The 24,297-nt window shown below is 29.5% G+C and overlaps 2 protein-coding genes across 2 annotated transcripts; both read left to right on the forward strand.

Annotated features, from left to right (window-relative positions):
- Nucleotides 1-2,471: 2,471 nt before the first annotated feature.
- On the forward strand, nucleotides 2,472-4,125 carry LOC137806348 (protein BIG GRAIN 1-like E). The gene has a single exon (XM_068606397.1). The coding sequence runs from the start codon at nucleotides 2,903-2,905 to the stop codon at nucleotides 3,914-3,916; it is 1,014 nt and encodes a 337-aa protein (XP_068462498.1). The 5' UTR covers nucleotides 2,472-2,902; the 3' UTR covers nucleotides 3,917-4,125.
- Nucleotides 4,126-19,894: 15,769 nt separating this feature from the next.
- LOC137808838 (uncharacterized) lies at nucleotides 19,895-20,569 on the forward strand. Its single transcript, XM_068610116.1, has one exon. The coding sequence runs from the start codon at nucleotides 19,895-19,897 to the stop codon at nucleotides 20,567-20,569; it is 675 nt and encodes a 224-aa protein (XP_068466217.1).
- Nucleotides 20,570-24,297: the final 3,728 nt, after the last annotated feature.

A 24,297-nucleotide genomic window follows, 5' to 3' on the forward strand; every position in this document is an offset into this window, starting at 1 on the left:
CAAGTGTGAAAAGGCACTATGTATGAAGCTTAATGTGGGCACGTGTGTTGCACATCTCAAAAGTTGGAAAAGAAAAACTATGTCTAAGAGCATTCATTATTCATGCAAAATCCAACTGTGTGACACCCCTTTGATTATACAATTCTCTCTGATTTAGATTTATTGCAGATTGTTATGTTTCAGGTTCCCTGCACATTCTCTTGTTCCCAAATATGAAAACCTCACTCACTTCCTTATTTTATCTCTTGATTAGTCCCTTATTATTGAAGAGGTGTTCATATTGAGGGCATCCCATTTGAGAGTACATGCCAGCAATGAGGATGGAATTACAGTTTGGGCTAAAGTTTAAGGGCAATTCAGGTTTTTGTGGCCCCACCTTGTCCCTAACTTGAGTAGCAAGGTTCTTATTTGTAGGGTCATGAAATGGACCATTGTGTGGCACTTGAAGCCTTTGATGGGCCTAAAACTAGTGGAATTCATATAATGTGTTGTTGGATCACTGTTGGAAGTCTTGAAAAAGCCTTGATAACATCTGAAGCGGGACTTTCACTGGGTCTACAATAAATCTCAAACCCATCAACAACTCCCCTCTTCAATGATGATTGATCATCTAATGTGCTTTGGTGAAAAGGTTAGCAGAAATCAAACATGGCACATAGCAATAAAAGATGAGAGACTCTTGGGGCAACCATGTCCATTAAAGATCACTTTAAGAATGAATGGTGCATATTAAAAGAAAGCAACCAAACATGTGTATCTTCCAAGATTGTAGAAATATTTTTCTGTTCAAGATGAGGATGAAGATGATACTAATAGAGTGTGGCAACATCACCACACCCCCCTTATACTGTTGCCACTGGCATTGTTGGATTTGATCCGTATGACCTGATCAGGCCACTTATGTGGTCATTCTCCAATTATGTTCACGTTTTTTATTTGACGTAGGCCACAAATAAAATCTCAGATATGAGGTACTGAATCATATAAATCAAGTTAGTTAATTGAACATGTATGATTTTCCCAGTGTGTTTTGTGGCCTTGCTTTCAGCTTCTCCAATAATAGAGCAACAAAATCTGCGAACTATAATAACCTTGGCCTCATATGTTTTGAATGCTTAAGGCAAAGAAAATAACCCAACACATTCCAAAATGTCCGCAACCAGGGGCATCCAAAGCACACAAATTTTTGGTAGATGTTAAGTTTAATAGCTTTCTATGCTTTAATTTTGTGTCCTTTCTATGAGTCTTGTTCTCCGGGGTGGCCCTAATGATCAAATCTAAAGTAAACTAGCCAAGGATGGGGATAGTTGTTTATCTTGGTCTATCAAAATCTAGTGCTTGCAAGAACCATAACCACTGGTTTCTGACAAGCCTTGGCATGATTTCGTTTAACAGAAAGTGTGTGTGACAAAAATGTGTTTCTTCTACTTCCAAACTAGTGGTCAGCATTCAAGGCCTCTGTCATAACAAGTGGCACAGTTTTCCTTATCTTGATGGTGATACTGTCAAATGAAAAAATAAATGAAATTACTTTTGTTGGATACACAATTGTGGTGGATACACAAGAAAGGGGTCCCTTATAACTTGCCACATTGATAACTAAGTAGAAAAAAAATTGACTAGACTAGATGATCTTAATGGAACTGTCACAGTCATCTCCCTCGAGTGCCTTGACTAAGTGAACGTTTATACGTACAGGTACAACAACAATATTTGCTAGTCCATATATATTATATGGCTTTAATTCATATCCGTTGGTGTGTCTCTTTTGGTTCATGTGCTACACGTACTCATTTGATCATGCCCACACACAAAGACTATGGTGACAACTATAATCCGACACTAAGAAATGGGCATTGGCTTTGATGGGCCAAATCATCTATTGACTAACATCAGTACCTAGAAAGAAAACTAAAGTTGATAATACTAAGTATGCATATGCAGTTTCTTAAAGTTTTTTTGCAGTGGAAAAGGTCTCTCCACTGTTTATTATCCTTTGCTTGCACCTTTGGTGGGACTTCTTCATATATCACCTTCCATATGATATGGTATTATGTATTATTTATGAGTAGGATGAAAACTTTTGTAAAAATTTTCAGGTTTTGTTTGCATGACAACAAGGTTTTTATGGTCTGATCTGAATACTATTTTGACATGATGCTGCTACCGTGTAGGTTTTCTCTGTTGGAACCTACCAGTGGTTGGGAATTGAAATATTACTCACCCACCTAATGGATGGACTACTAGGACTTGTAAAAACAGTTTAAAGAGGAGGCAGTGTGATATTAATGGGCCATAGTAAATCTATCCTAGTCAAAAGAAATTACTTGGCAAGCAATTACTTTTAATTTGTTATGGAATATGGAGTGACTTTGAAGCCCTCAAAATGATGGTGGGATCTCTATAATAATTATAGTCCATCTGTATGTATAATGATGTATATGAGCAAAGAAGGTTAGATTGAATAATGCACATGTTCATGGCCATTGGATATATATCCATAGCCAACAACCACTTCACACCCAACTCCCACTCAAATCCATAGAAGCATATAGAATCCAAGGAAACACAGCTCTTTGCTCCCCACAATCCCTAACAAAAACCTCTGGTTTTAACAGCATGAGAGGATAAAAAGCACTGTTCCCCACTTATACCACCCCAATCTCATCTTTATTGCAAATGCACATATGCACATCTTGTGGACCACACAAAAACCTCCAAAACTCCCTCATCATATAAAATTATGCCTAGAGTTATTGATTATCCTAAACTGACCCTCCCACTACTCTCAATCATTCCAAACCCCTTTCATCTCTTTGCATCCTTGATATAGCCCCCCTTCTTCTTACATATTACTATCCATATTATTCCACACTTCACCCCAACTTCTCAAACTTGCACCATGTCCATAGCAGGCCTCATGGACCACCCAGAAATTAATCACAACAAGTCCTTCCACCGCAGGAACGATTCTGGCGAGCTTGATGTGTTTGAGGCAGCAAGGTACTTCTCAGGATACGGTGAAGTTGTTGGCTACACTGCCTCCACCTTCACTCAGAAGATCATGAGAGAAGAAAGGCACCATGCACACAGAGCCAGAATCAGCTTAGACATGCCAATGAGAAGCTTGCTCCCCCAACAATTCCATGGCATGGAGAAGCAAATCATGAAGGAGAAGAAACACAAGCAGCCTAGCTCCCCAGGTGGAAGGCTTGCAAGCTTCTTGAACTCTCTCTTCAGCCAATCAGCATCAAAGAAGAAGAAATCAAAATCCAGCTCTCAGTCCATGAAAGATGAGGATGAGAGCCCTGGAGGGAGGAGGAGGAGGAGGAGCAGCATTGGCCATTTCAGAAGCTCCAGCACTGCAGATTCAAAGTCCTTATACTCTTCCTTAAGTTCAGGGTTTAGAACTCCTCCTTATGTACAAACACCAACAAAGAGCTGCAAGGAATTCAGAACCTTCTCAGACCACAAGCATGCACAGTCCTTGTCTGCAAAGTATAACAATGGACATGCAAGATCAACAACCACTTTGCAAAATGAGTTGTTGTGGGATGAGAAGAAAAAAAGGGAACCAACAACTTTGATGGATGATAACAGCCACAGCCACAGCCACAACAATCACAAACACAGCAATGGATTATCATCATCAGAAAAACAAAGGAACAAGGGCAGTCATGAGTCAGTTGAGAAAGATAGGATGTCAGTGGACAAGTGCTCGGCAGAGGAGAAGGAAATCACTCAAATCAGGAAGTTCAATGAGGTTGATGATGGTGCAGAAAGTGATTCAAGCTCTGATCTGTTTGAATTGCAAAACTATGACTTGGGATACTATTCAAGTGGTCTACCTGTCTATGAAACTACCAACATGGATAGCATCAAGAGAGGAGCACCAATTTCCAATGGCCCTCTTTGATGGTGTATAATATTCTCATCCTTCTCAATTGGTTGGTTCATGTTGAACTAGCATGTTAGAAGCTATCATCAAAAGGAAAAATCTATTAGATTTTCCCTGTTTCCCTCCGGGTTTCATTTCAACTTCTTTCAATACTTTTTTCTCTGTGTGTACAGATTGGAATGTTGGCTTGTCTTATCTAATTTTATCTAATGTCTTTTCCTTTTGGACCTTTGTTTTAGACTGCAAAAACAAAACAAAATTATATCCACTCCATTACTGGCTTCACCATATTCTTACCGTGATTATAGGTTTAACATGTACTCAAGAATGTAGTTGCCAATTCTCCCACAATCATTTCATCTGTCCCCCTGTACCAAATCCATCATCTTAGGCCGTGCTTCTGCATCCTACTAATTTTGGATCTCATTCTTCTAAACCAAAGTAATCATTTACAGAATAAAGTAAACAATATTGAGAATAAAGTTAATGATTCATTTGAGTGTACCTGCATAGCATATCCATTTGAATATCTTCCATTACTTCTCTCATCCAACCACTCAAATTTCTGACTTTATGATCAAATTCCTAAATTTATAATTTACAGAGTCATAACTACATACTTATATGAACTACGTACTTATATTCACCATGTTCAGAGTAACTATGATCAAGAGTTTTGTAGATGCTGCAATAACAACCTTCTATACCTTTGAGATGGAACAACCATACTATCAAAGGAACCCTTTTGCCTGAATGCCTTGATTTTTTATTAGGAATGGAACTAAAACACAAAAATGGGTATAATTTATCTCTGTCAAGTTCTGCATGATTCATGAAATCCCATTTATGTGTACACATGACCCATGTTGGTTTTGTCTCAAAGGGTGTTTCTTTTTTCACTCCATGGCTTGTTTTCATTTTATGCAGTAATATTTTCTCACTCTCAAGTAGTAAAAAACATACTTAACATTCGAGAAATATAAAGTGTTCTTGATATTTTTTTTCATTTAAAAAGTAGAAAATGTTGAAAGAAGATTTGAAATTGTTGTTAATTTTATAATAAGATTGTTTTTGAAATTTAAAAGTTGCACGGGGGAATCTAAGTATCTTAGCTTAGGCAGAGACAATATTGATGCTTGCAATTATCCCTTTGTGACATGAAGGTGTTCATGCAATGGAATGTGGTTGATTAGGGGAATGGGATCTCAAAAGTTAGAAAATGGATTATAATATGGATGATGTGACATAATTAGTGTTAAGGTGTGTTCCGTTAATGGTGGATTAATTGAGAACCCTCAAGAAAAGAGAGGCACAAGAATGGTTCCGTACAATCAAATCCTTGGTTTTTTACAGTTTTGATGAACCTTTAGCTTGTTAATTCAATAATTAGGACCTTGATATGCGTAACCAAATGTGTGTTCAATCAAATCAAATGATCAAACATGGAAAGTTATGGAAATCATATTAATCTAATATATTTTCATAGTGTTTGGAGACAGAATGGAGACAAACAACAAAATTTTTACCATGCAAAATCGCACGCACATCTTTTTAAGCTAAAAATTAAATTAAATTAAGAGAGAGTGAGTGATATTTTGAAATGAGTTCACACTTGCTCAAATTATTAACCAATTACTAGTTTTTCACCTTCACCTACACCAGATTTACTTCTTAAACTTCACTTATAATTTGGTTTGTTATGAATATTCTAGTGTTTACTTAATAAACTCTTACTTTAAATTAAAACATTAAAATTTTTATCCATGTATTATCTTCACAGTATCAATTTGACATGACTTTATTTTTTTAAAATTTTATCCATTTAAGTAATTAATGTATAAAATTACACTTATTTTTATAAAAAATTCAAAAAATTACTCAAATATGTTAAGATATCACCATACTTAAAAACAGTTATTTATCAATCATATGTTTACTCCAATATACTCTTATAGAAGCATCTCCTTTGTTACTTCTTCTAAATCATGGAGAAAAAGTGGGTGGAGAAAATTAGGAGAGAAATGTGGTAGAATTAGTGGGTTTTTTTTAGTCCAAATGAAATTGAAGACAAATAGTATAAAGAAATAAATGAATTGTATTGTAAATAATTAAATTTATTTTAAAATATTTTTTCTTGCTCTTCATAATCACCGAAAGGAACATAGTAACATTTGCCGCAGATTTTAACCACTGAGAAACATAAAATAAAATAAAAGTTCACACATTTTTTTAACCATTAAAACCCTTTAGAAAATTTTAAAAAAAAAAACAAATTTATCAAGTCAGTTTTTAGGGTTTTAATAGTTACACTAAGTGACAAATTTCAAAGTTCCATATTGTTCATTTTCATTCTTCATAAAAAATTTAAATAATGAGTCTCATTCTTTTAGTCTCTTCTCTTCCACTTTTTTAAATCACCATTTTCCCCTTTATTTCTTACCACACACCATCTTAAAATTCATTGAAGTTTTCATTACCAAGATTTCAATGGAAATTTAAGAATATCACACCACACCACATTATACTTATTTTCGTATAAGTTGAATTAGAAACCTTTCTTATTGGTTGCACAACTATATTGTTGATATTGTTTTCGTTCTTTAGAATGAAGCATCATTGGATTGGATGTTGATATACGAAAAGAAGTAAGGACCAAGTAAAGTAAGTATAATAAAATATATATTTAAAGAATCATGCTCAATCACAACTCTTGTTGGATATTGTAAATCTCTGAACAAATCTCTCTTAGTTTTCTCATATACTTCTAATGCTAGAATTTAATGTATCTAATGGATAAGATTTTTGTTGTCAATCATACAACTTCACATGTTCATTTCTGTGGGGGTGGGTGGTGATGTGGGTGATTTTTTGAAATAATTGTTATAATAAGCTTTGTTGATCTTTATTGTTTTGTTCGGATTGTACAGATACATAATCTGTCTTTTTGTAACAGGGTTGTGAAATATCCATATTTATTATTTTTTTATGATAAAAAGCATTTCTTATAACTTTCATAAACACAATAATCACTTAATGCCTCCATCAATTTACTTTAAATAGGAAAAAAACAAAAATACCATGGTCAAAATGTGAGTTTTTTTAGGAAAAGAAATAGATTTCTAGAAATATGTTGGATGGAGGCATTCTCTTGAATATGGTTTACAGGTGGAGGCTATGAAGGGTTTAGATGATTGAGTAATTGGATAGGCTTTTGAAAGAATGATGCAAAGAAATGGTGCATGGGGAACCAAAGGGGTCAGTGTAACCATCAATGTGAGGTGGAGGGCCCAAACTTTGCTACAATTCAACTTCAATTCCATTGCAAACTTTACTCTATATCATCAAGGACATAATAGGGTTTAGGGTTACCAAGCAAGACCTCATGCTCATCTTTATGGAATCTTCCTTTTTCTTTTTCTTTCTCTTTCTTTTCTTGCAAAAAGTTAAAAATGAATGTTCACAAATTAATCATAAATTAGGGTGTCAATCACTTCTTTAAATAATGTTTATTTGCACACATGTCTTGTTCATCACCTTTAAATTTAACTCTTTCCTAGTAATCTTCTCAAGAGATACATGATTAATTATAAGGAATCTTTTCATCATTTGTCTTTTCATAAAATTCATTTGTTTATATCCCATTAAAACATATATCACTACAACAAAATCATAAAATAAAAATCAATTTTTTAGAAACCAAAATAATTAGTTACAATAGTAACTATATTAGAGACCATTTTAGAAACTAAAAATAAATTTGGTTTCTAAATTAGTTTCTACTATTTTCTATTATTGTTAAATAATTTTTAAATTGATATCTAATTAGAAACTAAGGTTTTAACTACCAATTATTTAGTTTCTAAATTTGGTAACAAAAATCTTGGTTGCTAATTAGATACCAATTTAGAAACTATTTAACAATAATAAAAAATAATAGAAACTAATTTAAAAATCAATTTTTTTAGTTTCTAAAATGTTCTCTATTTTAGTTTATATTGTAACTAATTATTTTGGTATCTAAAAATTGGTTTTTATTTCATATACATGTTTTTTATAGCCTTTCTCATTCTTCAGACAAAAGTGAAATAGATATTACCAGTTAATTATTACACCCACAGAGATTAAAATGTGTGGTAGGAGTGATTAGTGACTGAAATGGATTAAACATATTGTGCAGTTTTCAAAATATTTCTTCATTTTGTCAAACAGTACTCATAATCTACTTGACTTTGAATTGGGGAAAAGGGTCATTTGGTTATTTGCAATGCAAATTTTCAATTTAATTTGTCTGGACTATAAGCATCCTCTCCAAAATGTAGTAATTAATTGAAATTAGTTACTATAACAAAAAAAATATATTCGATTGAAATTTTTTAATAAGACTTTTTTCCTAAAATATAATTTTAGTCTCTCAGCAAATTAAAAGTTTTTGTATTTAATTTCCTTGACTTTTACTCCTTAAAACATTTACAGGATTTGTATTTGGTTTCTGAAAGAGTATTTATTTTTGTTTCTTTTTATCATTATTTTGGGTCTTTTAAGTGTTTTTTTAAAGATTTTTAGATTTTTTCATACAGGAAAAACATGAAATAGAAACCAATTTTAAAGACAAAAAATAATTAGTTGTTATAGTAACTAAATTATAGATCATTTTAAAAACTAAAAGAAAAATTGGTTTTTAAATTAGTTTCTATTATTGTTAAATGGTTTCTAAATTAGTATCTAATTAGCCACCAAGGTTTTAACTACCAATTATTTAGTTTCTAAATTTGGTAGAAAAAACCTTGGTTGCTAATTAGATACTAATTTAAAAATAATTTAACAATAATAGAAACTAATTTAAAAACCAAAAAGATTTTAGTCTCTAAAATGATATGTAATTTAGTTACTATAACAATTAATTATTTTTTGTTACTTAAAAATTAGTTTCTATTTCATGATTTTCTATGGTTGTTTTAATTTTTTATTTTAACAATTTGGAAAAATAAAATGTAGTCAGAAATTAAACATAATAAGTTGTCTAATGAATACACACACTTTAGACTGACATATTATAGAAATAATTTATTTAATAAAAAATCTTGTATATATTTTTTAATTGATTTTTATTAAAGCCATGGGTGGTGCATGTTGATCCCAAAGAACAAACTCTGGTTTTGGGAACAGAGTGGAAATGAATTCAATAAAGAGGAAGATGGTTCTGCCAAATAGCCTTTATGCATTTCAATTTTTTGACTTTTAGACCTTCTTCTCTGTTTTACCTTATTCTAAACCTTACTTTTATAGATTCTCTCTCTTATATTCTTTTTTTTATTCACATATTTCTCTTTTCTTGTTTTTTTGTCAACTCTCCACATATTTCCATGACCTATGTCATAGGCCTATGAACAAAGAAGCTTAGGTTCTTTCTTTCAGCATTTTAATGGATTATTTTTGCACCATAGAAAAATCTAAATATATATTTTAAGTTGTATAATTTAAAATTTAAAAAAATTATTTTAAATTATATAACATGAAAACATATTTTAAAATTGTATAATCTATGTGATAATATATTTTACTCTGAAAATATAAAACATATTTTGAAATATAAAATTATATTTTAAATTGTACAGTTTAAACTAAATTTTTTATTATAAAATTTAAAATATATTTTTAAATTTAAGAATATATAATTTTACGTATATTTTTAAATTCTACAATTCAAAAATCTAACCTATGGTTAGTTTAGTTTTTTCTTTTTCAACACTCCATGGAGATATGAGGCCATTTGTTGGACTGAAAGCCCATTTATTGCTTCCCTCATTTGGACTAAAAGCCCATCAAAAGAAAAATGTATTCAAATATTCATTTTGAAATTACTGCAGTTTCCACTTCTTCTACTTTAAATTAAGTAAAAATTAAACGTAATAATTAAAATATAAAACATGTGTCTGTTAAAAGTTTTAAGATTAATCTACCGTACCCATTCTACTTAATATAATTTGACTTTTTTTTATCTTAAAAATAAAAAACTTTTGTGTCATTCACGTGTTTCTAGCAGTTTTTTCAGTTAAAGGTCAAACTTAGGACACTGGTTTTGCAGGACATTTATGAAATATTATAAATATACAACTAAAATATACACTAGATAAATTTATATAAAAATAAATAAATTCATACAAAAGGTTTGCGTGCATAAAAAACTAATTACAAAAAGTTACTTTTATGATACCATCATCTTTTCCCCTTAGATATAAATATTAGTTTGCATTTACACAAAAAAAATTGAGTCTAAAAAGTGACAAATTCACGTGCATGTGTCCTTCTGAGTCATATACTTTTAATATTTTTATATCAAATAAATATCTATTTTAAATTTAGAATTCAAGATATTTTTTATTGGATTAATCTGTAACAATTATTAATGATATAAATCTTTTTCTCTTGGTTTATTTAGTGATATTCAAATACCTATTCTACTTTTTTCTTCTCGTGTAGATATTCTTACATGTTATAAATTTTCAAGATAAATAATTTTCTCTAAGTCTATAGTGATGCTTAGATGGGGTGTTAATAGTAATAACTATTGTGATGACTACTATAATCACAAATAGAAATTATATTAATATAAAAATTATGAATAAGTATTTATTCCTGTGACATGATTAACTTTTTCACGTGAAGATATTTTAATACTTAAATATTTATCATTTTCACTAGAGTATTATATCACCCCATTATTTAATATTATATGTTGTAATAGTATTTGATTCTATTTATATAATATAAATAAATAAAAAGTTATTATTTTTATTTTTATTTTTCTTCTCTCATTATATTTAACAATATGTTTAAATCCATTTTTAATCTCTATAATTTCTTAAATGTAAAATTTTTTATCTGTAAAAAAGTTATAACTGCAAATATCTTTCAGTTTTCTAAAATTAAACAATTTTGATCCATGGTTAATATTTCATCTAATTGTTAACCAAAAAAATTACATGGAAGTATTCAGTTGGTGTTCAGCCATTGGAAGTTTCTGAAGCTGATTTACCAGAGTCAGATACTTTAAAGAATAGAATTTCTAAGAAATTATCTTTTGATGAAGATAGTGTTGATAATGGTGATTCTAGTGATTTACTTGAAGGTTAACAACAATACGACTCTGAAGTATATATTCAATTCAAGAAAAGGTAAGTACCAATGGATAACTTAATTTTGCACCTCTATGAGAAAAAAATGCAAAATTTTTCTACATAAATTTCATGTTTTGTTTAACTTGTTCCTTACTAGACATTTACCATAGTTGACCTGGGAAATTAGGCACCTAATTAATCTCTATTTGGTATAATGCATTGTCTTTCAAAGGGTTTTCTTTTATACGTAATTGGAGGAAACGTGAATCGTGCTTCATTGATATTCTGTATTTTCTTTGTTATTTTAATGTGTTTGGCTAGGTTACTTATCCTTTAATTGTATTATATTATTTCATGTTTTATGAGTTTCTTTTTAGGAAAATAAAATAAAAGAAAAGTTATTTTTTATCGATCATAGAATTTGTGTATTGAATTATTTTCAAAAATTAGATGTCTAGAGTCTAAATAGCTTAAATCATTTAATAGAATGTGTTTTTTATGAGTATTATCAGTAGTGTCTATTGGATTAAATCATTTAGCAATGTTTATGATTTTTAATTGGGTTTGTAAAATTGTTTTACTCTTATAAGCTTCTTTCTAACTAATTCATAATTGTCACGTAACATTTTTTATAAAGGTTTCTCTCTCTTGGAGAAAGGAGAAGAGCACAACGTAATAATATAAGATGATTTTTTCTTGTTATTTTTCTCTTTGTGTTGGATCGAGTGTTTATCATTAAGTCAAACGTATAATTGATAGTCATGGCACAATCTTTCTACTTAAGAGTATAATTGTTCAAGCACCATTATTCGATTGTGACTTGACCCACTTCGCCTCCACCACAGGACAATTTTTTTCACCTGCAACATTATGCTCCTTATCAGTTATCCTACTAAGAATCAAACTCTTTGATTGTGACTTAGCCCACCTAACCTACACCATAGGACAATTGTGCAACTTCTAACAACCTTCCCCTAAACAATTGTCCCACTGGGAATCAAACTCGTGACATTGGCTATGATACCAATTATTCGATTGAGCACTTACCATTACGCCAAAAGTTATAGTTGATAGTCACAATGCAACTCTTTCATTGTCCAAATTCAAGTGTCTAGTTGTGTTTTAGCTTAACTAGTAAAAGAAACTTGAATTTTCTTTTACATTTTATGAATTAAGAATAAACAACGTGAATCTCAAATATGTTCACCATTGATCATAAATTTAATCCATATGAATAGGCAAGTGTGAAAGTTTGCATATATGAGTGAAACACAAAAAAGAACACACCAAATAAGCACAAGAACACAAAGGAAGAAGTTATAATATAAATTCTTAAAAGTTTGTCACTGAACAAGTTTAATCCATAAAATTATTAAAGTGTGAAAGTTTGTTTATAAGAGAAGATCATGAAGATACACTTAGAATAAAACTATAACAAATTATGAACAAGAAAGGAGTAAGATGAGTTTGACAATAAGAATAAATTAAAGAAAATGATAGAAGAGAAAAACTTATGCAATTGGTAGAAGATGTCACGTTATTTGGAGAAGCTCCAAGAGAAGTGATGGAGATCAAGCTCAAGTGGACATGGAGGCCAATCATCAAGAGCAAGAAGAGGTTGAGGCTCAAATGGAGGACGCTCATGGAGTTCAAAGCCCACCTCAAAGGCTTACAAGGAGCATGTTCAAGGCTTTAGGAGCTAATGGACGTTTATTTTCTCTTTTTGTAATTTCTTTGTTTGAATGTGCTTAGAGGGAAACATTAGAAACCTCTTTTGTTAAAGCATCTTTTAGTCTTTAGTTAGGAGTCTTAGGGGGGGTGTGCGTTAGTAGAGAGGTGTAGGAGTAATAGGGAGGTGTCAAAGTGAGAGAAGAGGTCACACCTTCCTCATGCTTGGCGCCACTTTCATGTATTTGGGGGAATTTTGAATTTAATTAGATTTGCATTTCAGCACCTCTAGGCTATAAATTAAGGTGCTGCCTTTGTATTTTTCAAATCTGAATTTTGATTAGAGAAACTATACTCAATTTTTGAGAGAATTGGAGAGCTTTGTGCCTTCCTCACTTAGTCTTATCTTGAGAGTTATATGGTTACCTCAAGTGGCGGCTTGCACACTCATCTTGGAGTCTCCATCCTCAAAGTGGCGTGATCATCCAACCATTCCTCCATCTTCATGAGCTTTCTCTTCTCCTTCCTTCCTTCTCTTGTTATGTTCATGTCTTAGCTTGCTTCTTTGCATTTTTCAGTTCGGCATTTTCAGTCAATTGTGTTTTGCTTCGGTTCATTTCAATTTATACCGTTCATCTTTGCTTCTTCTTCTTTTTCTTGCTTAATTGTTCGGTGCAATTCTGTTCTTACACTTTTTGTTCGGTGCCTTTGCCTTTTCAATCAATTTGTTCGGTTCAATTTGACAATACATGAAACTTCCATATGAGTTTGGGTTTTGGTACTAGTCTTGGTGAGTTCTTGATCATAGAACCTTGATCCAATTCTATCTTAAAGTGTCTATCTCATATCCAACTCAAGATGATTCCTAAGAATGTCAAGAATCATTCAAAGTGTGCTATTGGAATCATATCATGTGGTATCAAGAGTTTAGGTGTGTTCTTGTTTAATTTTTGAGTTGTGTTGCACTTTAATTTCAAGAGCTCTTTAATTTCTTGCAATTTACGTTTTTGTTTTAGGGTTATTTGAGTTTTCTTGCTGTTTTCTTTATGTTGCCTATCATATGTTTAAGTATTTTCCTTTTTGAATCCTTACCAGTTTTGTCTTAGTCATGTTTTTCCATAATTGTCATCACTTCTTGTAGTACTTTTATTGAATTTTTTTGTTTCTTGATTTGGTGTCATATAATTTTCTGAGTTTGATATTTGATCCTTTATGCATTTTCTGTTTTAGAATTGAGTTCATACTTGTATTCTAGACCTATACAAGTTCTTATACATCATTTTCCATTATGTCTTTGGTAGTTCTTAATTCTGTTTTTCATTCCTATTAGGATTCTTCTGTTTTCTGAAAACGTGCTTACTGTTTTTCCTTATTGCAATTGATTTACTCACTGAAAAATTCTGAAATTCTGGATTTGTGTTCTTCAAAGTGTTAGAAAAGAGTAGAAAAAAGAAGTACTCAAAAATTCTAAGTACACAAAAAATGATAAATAAAATACAAAAAGTGTACAATTCTGCCAAAAAAATAAGCTTAAGACTCAAAAAATAAGATAATTATCTCCCTTCAAAGAACCATAGAAAACTCTCACTTTCATTCAATATCCAAAAGTTTTTTTTACAAAAGAAAAAAAATGTCAATTTGTAGCTTGAGAGAATCTTCTAAATCACATTCTAATATAAATGTAGAATTTAGAATATTTAAGGGTGAGTTTGGATCCAGAGACGGATTTATACAAGGAAACAAAAGCGCATAAAGTAAAAAATAAAAGAATAAAAAATTAATAAAATGCAGAAAACAAGAGAAAAGAACTTTAAACTTCTTTCTTCACAAATATGCAAAGATTTGTGGAGGAATCACGGTTAAAAATATATATTTAATATTATTTTATAATTATTATATTAAATATATATTATATTTTTATATTATTAATTTATTCATATTTATATTATAATAAAATAATTATAATTAATTATATAATATAATATAAATAGTAATTATTAAAATATTAATAAATATATAAAATGATATTAATAAAAATATTAATGATAAATTATGAAATAATAAATATAATAAAAAATTATAAATAATAATGATAAAAATAAATAAAAATTAAATAATAGTAATAATAGTAATAATAGTAAAATTAAAATTATTAACAAATTATAAAAATATTATCTTTTATTTAGTTAAAATTAATTTATAATAATATAAGTAAATTATTTATTATATATTTTTTTATAATATTTAAAAAATTATTATATCTATCAAATCACTCACAAATTTTCATAAATTTTTCCTTCACTTTTCATTATATTTACATTAATCTAAACAACCTCATTTTCTAAAATAAAAAATTTACTTTTAAAATTTAAAATTTAATTTAGATAAATGGCTTATATTGATCCAAGCTTCCGATGCTTGAATCACATTTCCCATACTTCATTCACACTTGTCATGTTGTTGTGCTTAATAGGCCTAATTACAAATTACTATTTACACCTATTTTAACTCATGAAAGAAAAGAAAATTAAATTTCTAATTTATAAAGTTTACAATCAAAATTATTTTCTACTCTACAAACATATATTTATTAATATTTAAGATTATGTCTTTTTATGTGTTTATCATGTAGTCATTATTGTTTAGAACGATATCTTATTACAGTTTTACACTGTATTTATTGTTGTTTCATAACAACATATTTTTTAATTGATTAGTTGTGCCCAGTCTAAATTAAATACATATTTGAATTGATTTATGTAAATTAAGATGTATTTAGTATGAATGTTATAAGTTTTTATGAAATATGTGAATTTAATAAAATAATATTTTTATTGTGAAAGTTTTGTAATGAGTAACTTATCCTTTTGTTATATAGTTTATATTATGATGTGATTATAATATAAAAAGAAAAGTATATAATTAAATTGTTTAGAATGTGAAATATATATATATATATTTTAATACCTTACAAATTACATGTGTATATTTTAAAGTGTAAATGTAACAACATTTTATACCTTACAAATTACATGTGTATATTTTAATAAATATAAAATTTATAAAGTAAATATATGATTAAGAATTTGTTTGAATGAAAATATTTAATTCATTGAATAATTAAACTGGTGATATGACTACCTGTGTTATAAAATGGAAAAAAAAATACTTATCATAAACTAAAGAAATCGTGTAATATTTATGTTTATCTAAAACTTTCTTTAAGAAAATTCAAACTACTTTAAGAAATCGTGTAATTAGCACTGTTAAATGGAGGAGATGTACATTTTTAATTACTTTTGATGTTTATAATAAATAAATAAAATTTCTTTATAAATAATTGTAAAATATTTCTAAAAAAATATAATAACATAATTTCTTCACCTAAAAATAATTAGCATATATAGTTTTCCACAAAATAACATGTTTTTTTTAAAATTATATTATTATAATATAATAAAAACATAAATACATCTATATGAGATCGTATGTATTTCCATTAATACATATAATAAAAAAAACTATTTGAAAAACACCATATATTTATGAAGTATAACCAAACTAAATATTGATGAGATACAAACAAACTAAATATCATATAATTTCAATGATATCCTAACTACAGTATAATTGATACAAGTATTTCAAAATTTAAAAATATTATGGATTTGGCACATCTAAACATTATTAAATTTATAAATGTATTTATTATAAATCATAAATTAATCTAATAAGTTTATGCAGTGATTACACACTTTGCATTATTGGATCCATGTGGTTGGTAACCTGCATTTCCTTTTAAAAGTCTAAAGACTTATCAAATTAGCAAGAGTTTCAATCAAGACTTAAATATAGTTAATTTTTAATTAGGCAAGAAAATAATTAAATAAAATTTAATTTTAAAAATTAAAATAATTAGTTATTATATTTATTAAAATAATTTTATAAATTAAAAAAATTATTGATATTTAAAATAGTTTCTATTATTAATAAAAATTTATAAAATAATTTTTTAATTGGTATCTAATCATTTGTTACCAAGATTTTAATTATTAATTACTTTATATTCTAAATTAGTCTCTATTAATCTTTACTGGTTTAAAATTTAAAATATTATTAGTTAAAATTTTGATAACAAATGGTTAAATACCAATTTAAAAATTATTTTATAAATTTTTATTAATAATAAAATCAATTTAAATGGTAGTAATTTTTTAGTTTCTACAATAATATCTAACTTAATCAATATAATAATTAATTATTTTTTTAATTTTAAATTTAATTATTATTTAATGATTTTTTTGTGAGAATGAAGGAAATTCATTATAGAAAATAATAATAATAAATAATAACAATAAATTTATTTATAATAACTAAAAAATTTGATAAATAATGTTTGTGGTTGTGTGATGAAAACATACATCATCATGCCATCAAAGACTCCTTTTGGATTATTGTTGTCTAGTGGGAGAAATTCTCCATTGCCATTAATGACTCTGCTGGCTTTTGCTTGCTGCTTTGAAAATTTAAAATTGAAAAGCAAAATCAAGCTAAGCATAGTGTCATCTCAACACACCACAATGTTGGAAAAACCTTCTCTCATTCATACTTACTTTGATTTGACAAAAAGTAGGGTCACCAAATAAACCCTTTTAAATTATATTTTAAAGGGTGTTGTGTGGCACACCTCACTTTCAAAAGAAACACAAAAGATGTGAATTTTTTAATTATATACAATATATATATATATATATATATATATATATATAACCTTATAGAGTACAAATATAACACTCAAAGTAGAGGGCTCTATTCTAATATTTGTTTTAACTTTTTCTAGGCATTGTTTTTCTTCCATGTAATTATATTGTTAGGTTAAAGAATATCATAATCTTACCCTAAGTTATTATGTGAGTATTATTTGTAATCTGATTTCAGACAATCACAACTACAAAATCATGTCACGGTTTTCAAAGGCTCAACAATATGAAACATCTTAACCATGTCACAAGAAAGTGAAAGAAAACATACATGATTGTCATAAAATTTTAGGTTCAAGGGAGCAACAATTTTACAATCTTATTAGCATTTGTTTGTTAAGAATATGCTCAACATAGTAGTTGCTTGTCAAAACAAACTTCAAGTAAAAATTTTAGATTACAATAATAAGATTGTCTTATAAATGATGGCTTGAAATAACATCAATTGTTTTTTTAGAAATATGGAACAATCACTACAAGAAAAACATGAAATAGAAACCAATTTTAGAGACAAAAAATAATTAATTGTTATAGTAACTAAATTAGAGACTATTTTAGAAACTAAAAAAAATTGGTTTCAAAATTAATTTCTATTATTGTTAAATGGTTTCTAAATTGGTATCTAATTAGCTACCAAGGTTTTAACTACCAATTATTTAGTTTCTAAATTTGGTAGCAAAAACATTGGTTGCTAATTAGATACTAATTTAGAAACCATTTAACAATAATAGAAACTAATTTAAAAACAAAAAAAAATTAGTCTCTGTCTTTAGTTTAATCACTATAGTAATTAATTATTTTTTATCTCTAAAAATTGGTTTCTATTTCATGACTCTTAGTTAACTGCTTATCAACAAATAAGTTTGTGTTAACTTTAGGACAAACTTGTGTTTGTGTTAACGGTTGTGTTTGTGTTAACGGTAGGAGATGTTTTTGTTTTAATTTTGAGTGAAAAGAAATGAAGAGTGGAAAATTTTGTGAGAAGAAGAAACAAAAAAGCTGAGGTGTTAATACCTAATTATCATGTCAAAAACCAAAGCAAAACATGATTATTAGGCAACCATGAAGGAAGTGGCCTCCACAGTAGATATCCAAGCATTACTTTTTCTCACATATAAAGCAAATAATTTCATTTCATTCAATTTTTATTTTTAATATCTCTTATATTGAATAGAATAAATAAATAATTCAAAATATACCTTAAAATTTTATTTTTTTTTATAATCTTTTCAAAAAATATCAACACACAAACGTGACCATGCTTTGTATTTTCGTCCATATAAATTCAAAATTATTGTAAAAATGTGATTATTCACATAGTGAATAATTTATGGTGAATTCCGCCACATATCATTAACAACAGTTTTCAACTATAATAAATTTAAAATAAAAAGTAAAACTATCTATATTTAATATAAAAAATGAATTGTCTCACCACTATATATTCTTAAGACTTTCTCTTTTTACTTTTGAGATGTATTTTATTATTATTATCACAACACAATTAAGTATGATAAAAACATATGCATTCAAAAAAAAATTATCAATAATATTTTAAACGGACCCCATATATTTAAAACTAATCAGTATTAAAATTTTATTTATTAAAATATTAAAATTAAATATTTATTTTAATATTTTAAAATATTAATTATAATTTTAAAATCATATATATTTTGTAATATAAAAAGTAGCTACATAAATAAAGTATAGCTACTTGTCATTTAGTTAAAATTATACGTTTTTTATGATTTTCATATTTTATTAAAAAATATAAATTAAAAATGAATTTTATATTATATTAATTCTATCATTAAAAAAAATTACATAAAATTATTACTAAGGACTTAGAAAATAGTTTTATAGTAAAAGTGGTATAATTAAAATTATACTTTAATATTTTATCATTGCATTAAAAAGTTTATATGAATAGAAAAATTGAGTTTCTGTATACAAAGCACTAGAATCGGTCTACAAAAGCATAATCAGCACTCAGAGGAAATTCCTTTGGGGTTGGAAAAGAAAAAAAGTCGATCTCATGGGTGAGTTGGGGAGACGTGTGCAAACAGAAAGAAGATGGTGGTCTGGGAATTAAGGACATTAGAAAATTGAACTTTGCCCTTGTAGCAAAATGGAGATGGCGGCTTATTTCACAAGAGAAAGGGAAATGGAAGGAGGTACTACTCTCAAAGTATGGTCCACAGATAGACGACACACGGATCCCAGTGAAATACCAATCATGGTGGTGGAGGGATATAAAGAAGATCTGTAGGGAGGGAGGAGGAGATGGATGGTTTAGAGAAGAGCTACAATGGAAATTAGGAAGGGGAGATAAGATCAGTTTTTAGGAGGATCAGGAGCAGAAAGTTGAGGAAGCTGGAGGGTGGGAGGGTTCGAAATGGCAATGGAGGCTGCAATGGAGGAGGGAGAAATTCGAGTGGAAAGCCGAGATGGAGAGAAGTCTACTTGAAAGAGTTTCGGGGTCTGCTGTGAAGAGATATATAAGTGACACCCAAGTATGGGGTGATGAGGAGCTAGAGAGGTACACGGTGAGTTCAGCGTACACTTGCCTAGCCAAGCATTTAAGAGGGATTCCACATGTAAGTTTTGACCTCCTTTGGAAAGCCTCAGCATTCCCTAATGTGCTGTTCACAGCGTGGAGAGTACTCATAGATAGAATTCCAACACGGGAGGCCCTTGTGAGAAGAGGTGCGCAGATGGAATCTACAACTTGTGTTCTGTGCTGGAGTGAGGAGGAGTCAGCACAACATCTTTTCATTGAGTGTGTGATTGCACAGCGTGCCTGGTCCCTCTGCCAAAAGTGGTTGGGAATTGTTTTAGTGCAGAGTAACGAGATTAAACCCCATTTTGAGAGTTTTCTCTGTACTCAGGCCAGTGGAAAACAGAAACTGGTCTGGACAGGTATATGGCCAGATGTTATAAGAGGTATTTGGGACCAAAGAAATTCCATTTTGTACAATCAAGGAGTTGTGGATGTAGAGGAGGTGATTCAGATGGCGCAGCTTAAATCCTGGTCTTGGCTAAAACATAGGACCAAGTCATTTAACTACTCTTTTGCAGATTGGACCATTAACCCGGTTATCTGCATAAAGAGTGTGAAATAAGTATGGTCTGTATAGCAGTGAGGCTAAGGGGCTAGGTAATAAGCCACAATGACCAGGGCTGTAAAAAGGGGAGCTACAAAGGGCAGACATCATTGTGAAGCAGAACTAGAAGGATGAACTATGGAGAGGAAAGTACCCTGGTTCAGCGCTGGAAGGGAAAGGACCCGCAATCTGAGGGTGAAGAAAAGCTGATATAAGGTCGGTAGATTGTTGTTTCTTGATGGGGCAGAGGAGAGTCTCACATGCCAATGCTGGTAAAGAATGCAGCTGTAGCACTTTGGGAATGGTTTTTTGTATGGCTATCATGATCGCCGGTTGATGAAGCGGCATTCTCCATAGGTCAACATGATCGTCGATCGTAGAAGCGGCGTTCTCCATATGTGTGTAGTCGGAGGTTGCTGAAGCTATACAAGGTCAACTTGATCGCCGGTCGATCTCCATGTGTGTAGTCGGTGGTCGCCGTAGGTATGCAAAAGTCAACATGATCGCCGATTGATGAAGCGACGTTCTGTCAACATGATCGCCGATCGATGAAGCGGGGTTATCCATATGTGTAGTCGGTGGTCGCCGTAGGCATGCAAAAGTCAACATGATCGCTGATTGATGAAGCGGCGTTCTGTCAACATGATCGCCGATCGATGAAGCGGCGTTCTCCATATGTGTAGTCGGTGGTCGCCGTAGATATGCAAAGGTCAACATGATCGTCGGTTGTGTGTAGTCGGAGGTTGCTGAAGTTATACAAGGTCAACATGATCGTCGGTCGATGAAACGGCGATCTCCATGTGTGTAGTCGGTGGTCGCCGTAGGTATGCAAAGGTCAACATGATCGCCGGGTGATGAAGCGGCGTTCTGTCAACATGATCGCCGATCGATGAAACGGCGTTCTCCATATGTGTAGTCGGTGGTCGTCGATGTTGGTTATTTTTTGTTGGGTATGGTTTTCTCACTTTAAGGTTGGTCTGCCCCAACCATAAAGGAGAATTTCGTTTGTGGATGATTTAGTCCACTTCTGGTTTTGTATATGGGTTGGGATACCCCTGAAGTATCCCCTTTAATTTTATTTATTCATTGTTGATAAAAAAAAAAAAAATTGAGTTTCATTTTTAAACCTCAAATGTATTAGAAAGTCTTTTTCTTTCCTCCTCTGCTTTCTTTCTAAAAATCCAAGTCCATCCTTCATGAGATTGACTATCAAACTGACTAAAGTAGAGTAAAGTTGTCGATTAGAACTTTGATTAGTGTAAGTTCTTTTCTGCTCCTTTTTTCTTTAAGTTAATTTTGAGTTTTCATGTGTACCTCCTTAAACGTGTTTTGCATGTGGTTTTTGTGACTTTAGAATTAGTCTATATTAGTTTAGGATCTTACTGATATGTCCAGACATTGATCAGAATTTTGTGGTGCAAGTTAGGTTATCTCTGCTTTCTTTTGAAGTTCGAGCTTTTTGTGAGTAGTCATACTTCTAATCAAGTCAAAGAAGTTAGTTTTATCGTAGAACTCAAGGTTAGAGGGTTTGGATGTAAAGATGACGTGGTTACAAGTTCCAAATTTCTCTTGTAAGCTTTGTTTGATGAGTGAAATAGATGTTGATTGATAAAAATTGTTTGAAGTTTAACCAATTGGAAAAGTAGTTCATTGTTTGTGATTGATTGAGTTGAATTTTGAAGTTTAATTTCTTGGAATTATTTATTGAATTGTGATTTCAATGAGAATACATGTTATATTTGAGCACTTTAAAACCATACAAGTCTTTTGGTTATAAAATTGTAAAATTTCATATTGATGATGAGTAAAAAAATTAAAAATTGTTTTAGGATTTTGTTGACTGGCTGAAAGAGACAAAATTATGATATTTTTGTTTAAGTAAAAGATTTTAGCTCAAGCGAAGGAATCTTTTTCTCAAGCGAAAATTGTATTGCAATTGAACCTAGACCTAGTCTCGGCCTTATTTTCGCTCGAGCGAAGCAATTTTCTTTCATGCACAAGCCATTTTAGCTCAAGCTAAAAAAATAAAAATAAAAATTTTATTTTTAAAAGGTTGTTTATTGCTTTAATTATATGTAAATTTTAATTTTATATGTATTTGAAACATTGATTTTATGTGATTTTTTATATATTTTCTAATTGTTTTAACAATCCAAATTTTTGTGTGATTAAATTGTATATTGATGTGTGATATAAAATATGAATCGTGTAGAAATGTGATCAAGACAGTATTTTCATAAGAAAAAAAAATATCGTTTTGAGATTGTTAAGATGTGCATTGATTAGGAATTCGTCTAAAAGGAGTTATCTTGACTCTACTAGTATATTGAAATCATCTAGATGACGATTATCATGTGGTGAAAGTCGAAGGAGGGTTATATAATTGAGTTTGTGATTTGAAAAATAATTGATCTGGAAGGCCATATGGATTAATCATGTCATATAGGTGATTTGATTCATATGCTCATGTAGCAATGTGGAGAGATATCACAACAAGAGTAGTATGTCAGGTGCAAATCTCTTAGTCTAAATCAATATTTGGATGTACATTCAAATGTCCATGTATGTATGTTAGTGGATTTCTGACATGAGTAGTATTGAATATGAGTTATTTGCAGACACATTTGATTGTTTAGCATAGTGTAATGGATGAAGTGCGATGATTCATATGTTTGTAATTGTATTTCCTGAAATATGAAATTATATTGAAAATATTTTAAAAATCTCTAGCTTACCCGACTTTGTTTAAAAATATGTAATGATTGTGTGTTACATGAAAACATATGATGTTGCAAGTGATAGAACTTCACATTGAGTAAGTGTACTTTATCTTTTTCTTTTGATATTTTATTTTGGTATATGTATATATTTTTAAATCCCTACTAAAAGAGATATCTATTTGTAATATTATTTAATAATAATGTGAATGATATATATATATATATATATATATATATATTTATGTTATCTAAACCATCATATTTTTATCTTATTATATTCTTATCTATTCTATTTTACTTTCTTATCATATCATATTAACTTTAACAATTAAGTTAAATTTATGGTGCTGCAATTTATTTATTTTATAACAAATATTTTTTACTTTGAAGAAGGTGTTCTTTTGAGAATGAATATATTTATATCATATAAACATATAAAATCACAACATTTCTATAATAATATATATTGAAATTTTTCCTTTTTCAAGTATATGTATTTTTTTTTATTCTTAAATATATTTAAAAGTTATAATATTTTAAATGAATAGATAATCTTGTGTATTTAAAGCAACAACAAAACAACATAGGTAGTTATCCACTAAAAATAACTACACCTTTTAATTATTCCACCATATGTTATGTTTTTTCTTTTCTTTTAGGCAAATTTGTAATCTACATTGTTCCTTCAAGGTTACTTTCATTTAAATTATTTAAATTATGAATTACACACATTAAACATTTTGATTAAATATTTTTAATAAAATTTACCATATATAGTAAAAAACATTGATCTCTTTATATTGTCATTGATAAATAATTTTAAAATATTCATAAACTTATAAATACCTATATACTTTTTTCCTCTTTTGTGCATACTATGTTAGAAAAAAAACTAATACCTCTAGTCAAAAGTTTTGTCTACAGAACCTAATAAAACCCATAAATAATTCTAACTTTTATTATTCCAGCCTTTGAAAATCTAGTCCAAATTATAGACACGTGAGGGTGCGAAATTCAAAAAATTAA

This window comes from Phaseolus vulgaris, chromosome 3 (genome assembly GCF_000499845.2).
Source record: "Phaseolus vulgaris cultivar G19833 chromosome 3, P. vulgaris v2.0, whole genome shotgun sequence".
NCBI lineage: Eukaryota > Viridiplantae > Streptophyta > Magnoliopsida > Fabales > Fabaceae > Phaseolus > Phaseolus vulgaris.

Coding starts and splice junctions, on each gene's coding strand:
- LOC137806348 (XM_068606397.1), top strand. CDS start 2,903: ATGTCCATAGCAGGCCTCATGGACCACCCAGAAATTAATCACAACAAG.
- LOC137808838 (XM_068610116.1), top strand. CDS start 19,895: ATGGAGAGAAGTCTACTTGAAAGAGTTTCGGGGTCTGCTGTGAAGAGA.